The sequence below is a fragment of the Monomorium pharaonis genome, chromosome 1, assembly GCF_013373865.1.
Source record: "Monomorium pharaonis isolate MP-MQ-018 chromosome 1, ASM1337386v2, whole genome shotgun sequence".
In the NCBI taxonomy this organism is placed as follows: domain Eukaryota; kingdom Metazoa; phylum Arthropoda; class Insecta; order Hymenoptera; family Formicidae; genus Monomorium; species Monomorium pharaonis.
Genome location: NC_050467.1, coordinates 33,167,698 through 33,177,103, shown reverse-complemented (window position 1 = coordinate 33,177,103; position 9,406 = coordinate 33,167,698). Strand labels below are relative to the sequence as shown.

Here is a 9,406-nt window from a genome sequence, read left to right as displayed (position 1 = left end):
TATTTTACAGCAGCGTGATATAAGAGGATAACAAACAACTCGCTCGTGCTCTGCGAGGGCACGAGCGAGCTGGGGCTCGATTCTGGAATTCATTCGCAAGAGAACATATCGCAAATTTTGTTCTTACAGAAAAGTTGGAAATTTATTGGCTATCGTATGTCTTTTAACCAATAAACTTGCAACTTTTCTGTTAGAGAGGGTATTTGCGCATACGTTTCTCTTGCGAATAAATTCAAGAATCGAGCCCCCGTTCGCTATCCTCTAAATGAGTGCTCAGTATATGATTGGTTCTTGCCCTTAGTTCTTTAGTATCCCCTCCCCATACGCCGTAACTACCGGGGCCAGAATCTGCGATCTAATTGTCGCGTAGTCATTGTTTTACAAGATGTCTTGCGAGGTGAATGGTGCGAAGCGGAAATTCAAGTGAAAATGCTAAAGAATCCTCGAAAATGTAAGTCATTTATAATATATATATTATATAACACACACACATACACACGCACGCACGCACGCACGCACGCACGCACGCACGCACGCACGCACGCACGCACGCACGCACGCACGCACGCACGCACGCACGCACGCACGCACGCACGCACGCACGCACGCACGTGTTGGTTCAGATTTGGGGTGCCTTCCGTTTCACGCGTGGTACGCATGATGCATCGTTCGTCCTTGTTGTTTGTCAAACGTTAAACGCGGATGAACACTGCATTATGCGCATCACACGTGAAACGGAACGCAGCCTTGATAATCTAGCAAGTTTGCTACTATGAGCCAAATGTTCCAACTTCTTGGTAAACTTATCTACCAGGTAAGCATGTGTTTTTATTTTTTTTCTTAAATAAATAAAGACAAAATATATTTAACTGATAGGTAAGTTTACAAAAAAGTTGGAACAATCGAGCCTACATCGGATATCCGCAAAGATGAACCACGCGGTCATTTCAGTGTATGTGTAAAATTATTTCTAGAATAATAATCTTCTTCTTGTTACAGTGAGAAGTGAAGGCGCCATTCCGCTGCACGACCGACAGCAGCAGCCGACGGCGGCATCTTTGCCGCAGCCGATGGCCTCGTTACAGCAGCAGATGGTGCCCGTGGCGCAGTCGACGGCGGCGCCCTTGCCGCAGCCAAAGGCACCTTTACGCGAAATAGAAGTAAAGGACGAAATTAATGACTGGGAGGAATATGAGGTAGAAGGAGAAAGAGCAGGAGAAAGAGGAGAAGGAAGAGGAGGAAGAGGAAGAGGATTTTTAAACAAAAATGTAAATAATCTATTAACTAATTATAATCCATAAATTAGTGTATAAATGTTTATATTCCATGTACCACTTCATACATATGCATGTATAAAGTGGTACACACAAAAAATTAATATATCCAATAACATATGTGATTGCGGGCTGCCAACTACATAAAATACTCAATACAATAATATTTGCTATTAATGCAAGTACAATGTTGATACTGCAATAGCATATATTGTATTGAGTATATCTGTAATTGGCAGCCCGCAATAACATATCTTATTGAATTTTTTTTTTCAGTGCAGAATTTTAGAAATATGACATTAATGTAACAAAATAATAAATTACTTTTTATACATTTTTTTCCAGCAAGTCAATAATTGGGTGCGACGCGCGATACAAAAGGAGAAGAAAAAGTGGTATGCTGAAAGAGGATATATGTATCCACACACATATCAACATAACTATCCTCCTCCAGCATACCATCCAGCATACCACATCTTCCAACCCAGCTGCCGCTGCCGCCGCCGCCGCTGCCGCTGCCACCAGCACCCTCCTCGTATATGTCCGGATACGGTAGTTACAACTACTGTTATCCGTATATGTAGAAAAAATATATATGTGTGTCTAAAGTAACGGTGGTAGTAACTACCATATGTATACATATGTAAAAAAAACGTTTAAATGTAAAAATACATAAATATATTTATAAAATATATTTTTTTAATGATTCCCCCCCCCTCTCTCTCTCTCTCTCTCGCGCGCGCTATATATACCGCGTGTGTAAGATTCATTTCAAGAAGGCTCTTTGGCAGAGGGCAATGGGCGAGTGCCTACCGATCTGTCGAGACGGGTTCAATTCCCGCAGTATTTTCTTTTTTTTGTAATTACAATCTAAAAAATTTTTTTATTTACGTAAGACGAGATTTACTAATTGGTTTTAATTTATCTATACAAAATAATTATTTTTTGACAAAAAAATTGTCATTAAAATAGCGTTATATTTTTCTTTTTTATTTCGAAAATGATACGTATAAAAAAATTATCTGAAAATAAATAATTGTTTCACTGATATAGAAAAATAATTATTTTGTGTAGAAGAATTTAAAACAATTAGTAAATCTCGTCTTACGTGAATAAAAAAATTTTTATGGATTGTAAGTACAAAAAAAAGAAAGAAAATACTGCGGGAATTGAACCCGGCTCGACAGATCGGTAGGCAATTGCTCATTGTCCCCCGCCAAAGAGCCTTCTTGAAATGAATCTTACAGAGGCGGTATATATATCGCCAAGACTTTATGAAAATTTCTGGCGTTGACTCGTAACAAAACGGGCTGGAAATAAAAATGTTGCATCTTGTACGTATAAATCAAGCTATGTCCGTACACGAGTGAACATTGAGGAACAATACTACGCTATCAGATTGAGTGTAATAAAATTGAGCGTCTTAATAAAAAAGATAGACATTGGCAAACATTTCGTGTCTGAAAATTTCGTACGCGAGCGCTTGCCCGTACCATGCAGGCGTATGGTTCTCTCTCTCTCTCTCTCTCTCTCTCTCTCTCTCTCTCTCTCTCTCTCTCTTCTCTCATATTTTATCTCTATATATACAACATTATTTTTACTGGTGCATGAACGAACAGAGAGAAAGAGAGAGAGAGAGAGAGGGAGAAAGAGAGAAAAAGAGAACATGCATACGTACGTACAAGCGCGCGCGTGCGAAATTTTTTTACACGAAATGTTTGCCAATGTTTATCTTTTTTATTAAGACGCCTACGCTGAATCTGCTAGCGTAGTATTGTTTTTAAATGTTTACTCGTGTACGGATATAGCTTGATTTATACGTGCAAGGTGCAACATTTTTACTTCATGTTTTGTTAGGAATCAACGCCAGAAATTTTCATAAAGTCTTGGCGCTATATATACCGCGTTTGTAAGGTTCAACTCAAGGAAACTGTTTGGCAGAGGGCAATGGGCGAGTGCCTACCAATCTGTCGAGCCGGGTTCAAATCCCGCAGTACTTTCTTTTTTTTTTTGTAATTACAATCTATAGAAATTTTTTTATTCACGTAAGACGAGATTTACTAATTGTTTTAAATTTTTTTATACAAAATAATTATTTTTCTATATCAGTGAAACACAATTATTATTTATTTTCAGATAATTTTTTTTATACGTATCATTTTCGAAATAAAAAGGAAAAATATAACGCTATTTTAATGACAATTTTTTTGGCGAAAAATAATTATTTTATACAGAAAAATTAAAAACAATTAGTAAATCTCGTCTTACGTAAATAAAAAAATTTTTATAGATTGTAATTACCAAAAAAAAAAAAAGAAAATATTGCGGGAATTGAACCTGGCTCGACAGATCGGTAGGCAATCGCCCATTGGCCTCCGCCAAAGAGCCTTCTTGAGATAAACCTTACAGACGCGGTATATATATCGCCAAGACTTTATGAAAATTTTTGACGTTGACTCGTAACAAAACGGGCTGGAAATAAAAATGTTGCACCTTGTACGTATAAGGCTGCGGTCGAGTTGCCACTACGAATGCTTCGAAGCGTTTCGAAAACGGTCAATTTAGCACTTCGGAACATTTCGGCAGTATTGATGACATCTTTGAAACGTCACAGATTTCCCCCTCTATTTCGCTTCCAATGCTGCAGCCGGAGAGGTAGTACGGCTGAAGCATTTTTTGAATTATCTCAAAGCGCGGGAAATTGATCGTATTCAGGCACGTTGGGAAGCAAGGCGAACTTGGTTGAGGTTACACAAGGTTACAGGAGCTGTTAGGCTCAACAAGCAATAAGTAGGATTGTATACTGATAATAGTCCCAACACTTTTTGGTTTGCAAACGTAAGTATAGAGACTGCAAAGCTTATTTATACTGTAAGAAATAAATTTCTATATTGTTGTCTTGTTTTACAGAAAGAATTATATGAAACCTCGCCTAATACCTAACCACCTAAATAAAGTGCAAAAAATGCCGAATTTAACTTTATATGATCATACGTCACAACATACATATATTTTAAAAGTCTCGAATGAAGTTTTTACAAAAGCTAATGCAGGTAAAACTACATAACCTATATTTATATATATAATTATTTTTATAATTTGTATACTTTTAAGATAAATGGAAAATTCTAATATTTAGACCTTTTTTCCTCAAACAGATCCGTTGTACGCAACGCGTCTTTTACAAGAAAAATTAAATACAACTAACATAGTCGATGAATCAGGTATAATAACTTTTTATTTCTGTAAAGTAGAATCTTTTTTTATTATTCTTAAAAATAATACTTAGAGTATAATTGTACACACTATTGTTGATACTATTAAAATATATTTATATGTTTGCACAGAAGCTTCTACATCTTCTTCTATTAATAGTACTGACTACGGGAGTGCTGAAGAGAAAACGCAACAAGTTTCTCTTGAGAAAACAAATTTTGATGAAAAAGGTATGAGATTACTATATTTCTTAATGGAAATAAATTTATTAAAATATATAAACAAATCTAAATAAAATATATAAATAAATTTATAAAGACAAACATATTAATATTTTACAGATGGCTTTCGTTGGCCTCACGAAGCAATTTTATTGAAATTTTTTTCTTGAAATTTATAAAGATCAAGAAAATAAAATAACATCTGGCAAAATGTCAGTTAAAAAGTTTTGGAACATGGTTTCCAATTTATTGCTTGAAAAGGGTTACCAAGTAACTGGTATCCAATGTAAAAGCAAAATGGCTGGATTAAAAAACACTTATAAAAGTGTTAAGGACCATAATGCAAAGAGTGGCAATCATCCTCGGATATGGCAATATTTTAATGTAAGTAGTGAAATGTATTTTAGTTATTTTTATATAATAACTAAACATTAGAAAATAAACAATATAATTCCTAATTTTGTATAAGCTTCCAGTATTATTTGAAACAATAGTGCATATATTAAAATATATTTTTAATATTTTAGATTATGGATGAAATATTTAATAAAAAACCGTGGATATCTCCAATGTCTACATTGGATTCTGACAAACCAATTCCGCAAATTTCTTTCGAAGAAGATTGTGATATTGAAAATGTCCCTGGTTCCTCTTCAACAAAAACCAGATTACCTATGAAACGTAATAAATATTGTGTGTATATGTGTGTATGTGTATGGACACGTGTGTATGTATGTGTAATATATTATATTTTTTAATATATCATTGAGAGAGAGAGAGAGAGAGAGAGAGAGAGAGAGAGAGAGAGAGAGATTATGTAAGAAACGATATTGGGGAACATGCTGTTTGACCACATTGCAATTGACAGTTATTCACAGTGATTAGTACTTAATGTTTTATTAAATTCGCCAATTAAAAAATTTTATAATTAAATTTTAATCAATTTGTGATGTATGGGCAATTGAATGTCATTTTAATATTTGTTTTTTTACTATTATGTATTTATTATATCACTTTATATTTTCCAATTACAGGGAAAAGGCCTACTACATTGGAAAAAGTGCTCGAAGAAAATACAATTGCACGCAAAAAGATGCACGAAGAAACAATGGTGCGGCAGGATAAATTGCTTGATCTTTTAAGTAAACTGCTCGACAAATAATATGAAATTCACTTATTTTAAAGACTGATTATATTATAAAGACTGATTGTAATATACACGGCATCATTAATGCCAAGCCATACTAACTGTACTACTCCAGAATATGTCTTTCTTTCTATATGGAAGCATGTGAAGAGAGAAAGATATATTTTAAATTAATGCAATAGTATCAGGCATGATACTATGAATATATTCACTGAGGGTGCGGTCCCATGAAGCGGATTATGCGGAAGCGGAACGAGCGGATCACCGATCGCGGGATCATTCTGATAGAACTCTTTTAAAGATTCCGTCGAAACGGTCCTGTGATTGGTGATCCGCTCGTTCCGCTTCCGCATAATCCGCTCCATGGGACCGCACCCTGATAGTTCATACTACAATCTGTACACACAGCATCATTCATGTCTAACCATACTACTGCACTAATTCAGAATATATCTTTCTTCCTTCACATGCTTTCATATAGAAAGAAAAAAACACATTGTGGAGTAGTGCAATTAGTATGGTTAGGCATTAATGACGCCGTGAACAGATTCTTTTTTAATTTACATAAAAAAGTTGAAATGTTTTGTTTATTAAATTATAAATTATTTAAAAAATCTTCCTATGATTAGAGATGTGCAATTTAAGGAAGAAAAATATTTTTTGTTTTGTGATATAAATATAAAAAAATATTATTTTACTGTTGGATTGAAAGTAATATATTTTCCAATAAGATAGCACAAAGATTTGATAGTTTAAATTCCTAATTTTGTCCATGCTTCCAGTGTTATTTGAAACAATAGCGTTTGTATTAAAATATATTTGTCGTAAAAGAATTCTTTTTTAAATCGTCAATTTCTTTTCAAGATATAAAAATAGTTCATTTACGAAAAATATATTTTGATACAAATTAGATGTATGGGCAATTGGGCTTTCAAATAACACTGGAAGCATGCACAAAATTAGGAATAATGTTCATTTATTACATAAAAAATAACTATAATACATTTTAACTATTTGCATTAAAATATTGCTTTGTCCAAGAATTGATGTTAACGAATTGTTTTTCAATTCTCTATTTAAGTTATTATACTATTATGTAAGAAAATACATTATTAATTAATTTTTGCAATTTAATATTACCAACAAAATTCTTACATAAAGTAAACATTAATATATGAATTAATATGAGTTAGATAATATAATATAAGTTGTGATAATAAATTTTTTAAGGAAACATTAAAAGATAAAATTATATGTAATACGTAATGATATATATATGTATCTTTTAAGAACAAGAAAATACAAATTATATATGAACAAACTGCTACATTTAAGCCATTTATTATACTTCATATATTATACATTTCTTACAGGTAAGTTTACACTTATATTATTTCTCTTGGCTATCGCAACATTTCTGTCATTATTCTCTATAATTCGGGCTCTTTGGACTTCGGCTTCTTGAAGTTCTATTACAATATCTTGTATTTCTATTTCATCTTTATGTAGCAAACAAATGTTGTGCAATACGCAACAAGTTAATACATAATAAGGCACCAAATCCACACGATTTACTGCTAATACATGTAATAAACTTCGCCAACGTTCTTTTAAAAGGCCAAACGCTCTTTCAATTACCATCCTAGTAGACGAATGACAAAAATTATAGTTTTTTTGGCATTGTGTAAGATGGCCATTATCAGAATAAGGGACTAATAAATGTTTATGCAATGTATAAGCAGCATCTCCGATAATGTGTGTATTATTTGGAAATTTTATTGGATCATTGATATAATCTTGTAAAGATGATAAGCGGAAAACACGTGCATCGTGAACAGAACCCACATTTCCAACATATATATGTGTAAAGTATCTTGTGTGGTCACAAACAGCCTGTAATTAATACAAAAACTTTGATAACTAAATTTAGATTTAATATTGACATCCAATATTATTGTTAGCAAGTATTTAACAAATTATAAATTTATAATGGTTAACATATATAAAAGTACATGTATGAAATACATAAAATAATATCTTTTAATTCAATATTACTTTTTAGTTATGTAGTGTACATATTTTTAAATCAACTTTCCTACAGATTTATTATTTAAAAACATTAAGATTCTTGATTGATCGTTTATTGATTCGTTGTTAAATTATAGTGCAAAACACATACACAGTAATGTATATTTTTTATTTCAAATAATAAACAATAAGTTTTATTTTGTGAGTTTAAATGCTTAAGTTTTAATTATCAAATAATCAATGTCATTTATAGATATCAACACAATATGTTTGATTAAAGAATCCTAATACTTTTAAGCTAAAATTGAAATATGTATTGACATTTTTGTAACTTTACATAAAAAAATTATTAAATAATTACTTGTAGTTGAATTGAATGTCGTCCCTTCCTATTAACATAAGCTTCAGGGTTTATTGCAGGTGCAGGAATATTTATATGGGTTCCATCTATAGCCCCAATTGTATCAGGAAAACCACTTGTATTAAAGAAGCCACATATAATTTCTTGTATTTTATTTTCGGTAGGCCATTTTATAAATCTTGGTGAAAGCATACATAATGCTTTAACTAAACGGCGCACACTATTTATTGCCGTGTCTTTAGCGACATTAAATCTGTGAATTATTGATCTAAAAAAGAAAATATTGTGTTCTATATAACGTGTTTCAAGATGCAAAAGTTGATAATACATATAATTATATTTACCTGTATGAATCAGGAGTTGCAAATCGCCATAAACTTAATAAAAGTTGTTTTTCTGCAGCTATCATATCATTTCCATTTGTAGTACGACAAAGTTGCTCTCCAATTTGATTTAAAATAAATTCAAACGTTAAAGGTTTCATTCTTCAAATAATAAGATACATGATATAAATAAATAAAAATATTTTATTTCTAATGTGATATACATGTGTGTATATATATATATATATATATATATATATATATATATATAATGATATCCCATACAGTACATCTTTCAACAAGCTTTTTAAAAGATATATCTTTCAAATATTTTTCAAAAAGCTTTCTGAAAGATGTGTACTAAATATATCCCAATGAGCACAATGATGTTTGAATAATATTTTTTTTAATGTTTGAGAAACATTTTTAAAAACATTTTAAAACATTTAAATAATAGGATAAATCCCATTTTTCTCATAAAAAAATATTATTTGTACAACAAACGCTAATAATGTAAAAATAATTAAAAATAAATATTTAAAAAACGTTTAAAAAATATTGTGTGCTTATTGGGATGTGAGATATAAATTAGTTAATAACAAAGTGTTATTTTCATAATATTACTTACCGAAAATGTGATTTAAAACACTCACTACTGAGTGATGGTATTATTTGCTCGACATAATTTTCAATATTAAGAATACGTTTTCTTTTCTTATATTTAAAGGTTATAACGTCAATTATATCATTATCGTATATGTCATACAAATAATTAGTAGACTCTAAATAATTTTGGGCAATGCATATTGCTAAAATATTATTATCCATATTATAAA

At 31.6% G+C, this 9,406-nt stretch overlaps 3 protein-coding genes across 4 annotated transcripts; 2 read left to right on the top strand and 1 right to left on the bottom strand.

Moving 5' to 3' along the window:
- Positions 1 to 302: 302 nt before the first annotated feature.
- LOC118646158 lies at positions 303 to 1,964 on the top strand. 2 transcript variants are annotated; one of them, XM_036288515.1, is made up of 3 exons: positions 303 to 451; positions 1,000 to 1,268; positions 1,620 to 1,964. In XM_036288515.1, the coding sequence occupies exons 1-3, from the start codon at positions 430 to 432 to the stop codon at positions 1,884 to 1,886; spliced, it is 558 nt and encodes a 185-aa protein (XP_036144408.1). In that variant the 5' UTR covers positions 303 to 429; the 3' UTR covers positions 1,887 to 1,964. The 2 variants fall into 2 exon arrangements, with proteins under 2 accessions (XP_036144408.1, XP_036144411.1); XM_036288518.1 differs by lacking the exon at positions 303 to 451 and adding an exon at positions 670 to 814.
- Positions 1,965 to 4,907: 2,943 nt separating this feature from the next.
- LOC118647609 lies at positions 4,908 to 5,998 on the top strand. Its single transcript, XM_036292845.1, has 3 exons — positions 4,908 to 5,095; positions 5,239 to 5,392; positions 5,746 to 5,998. Exons 1-3 carry the CDS (start codon positions 4,922 to 4,924, stop codon positions 5,871 to 5,873), a joined length of 456 nt encoding a protein of 151 aa, XP_036148738.1. The 5' UTR covers positions 4,908 to 4,921; the 3' UTR covers positions 5,874 to 5,998.
- Positions 5,999 to 7,170: 1,172 nt separating this feature from the next.
- On the bottom strand, positions 7,171 to 8,746 carry LOC118645974 (putative nuclease HARBI1). The gene is made up of 3 exons (XM_036288081.1): positions 8,592 to 8,746; positions 8,248 to 8,515; positions 7,171 to 7,751 (listed from the first exon to the last, which is right to left on the bottom strand). Exons 1-3 carry the CDS (start codon positions 8,729 to 8,731, stop codon positions 7,215 to 7,217), a joined length of 945 nt encoding a protein of 314 aa, XP_036143974.1. The 5' UTR covers positions 8,732 to 8,746; the 3' UTR covers positions 7,171 to 7,214.
- Between the last annotated feature and the right edge of the window lie 660 nt (positions 8,747 to 9,406).

Bases quoted from the DNA above. Each gene is read 5' to 3' on its own strand.
- LOC118646158 (XM_036288515.1), top strand. From the start codon at position 430: ATGCTAAAGAATCCTCGAAAAT. The intron at 452-999 runs GTAAGTCATTTA...TTCTTGTTACAG, and splicing joins GCTAAAGAATCCTCGAAAAT to TGAGAAGTGAAGGCGCCATT. The intron at 1,269-1,619 runs GTAAATAATCTA...ATTTTTTTCCAG, and splicing joins GAGGATTTTTAAACAAAAAT to CAAGTCAATAATTGGGTGCG.
- LOC118647609 (XM_036292845.1), top strand. From the start codon at position 4,922: ATGTCAGTTAAAAAGTTTTGGAACATGGTTTCCAATTTATTGCTTGAA. The intron at 5,096-5,238 runs GTAAGTAGTGAA...TTAATATTTTAG, and splicing joins GGATATGGCAATATTTTAAT to ATTATGGATGAAATATTTAA. The intron at 5,393-5,745 runs GTAATAAATATT...TTCCAATTACAG, and splicing joins AACCAGATTACCTATGAAAC to GGAAAAGGCCTACTACATTG.
- LOC118645974 (XM_036288081.1), bottom strand. From the start codon at position 8,731: ATGAAACCTTTAACGTTTGAATTTATTTTAAATCAAATTGGAGAGCAA. The intron at 8,516-8,591 runs GTAAATATAATT...TTTCTTTTTTAG, and splicing joins GCAACTCCTGATTCATACAG to ATCAATAATTCACAGATTTA. The intron at 7,752-8,247 runs GTAATTATTTAA...TATTAATTACAG, and splicing joins GACATTCAATTCAACTACAA to GCTGTTTGTGACCACACAAG.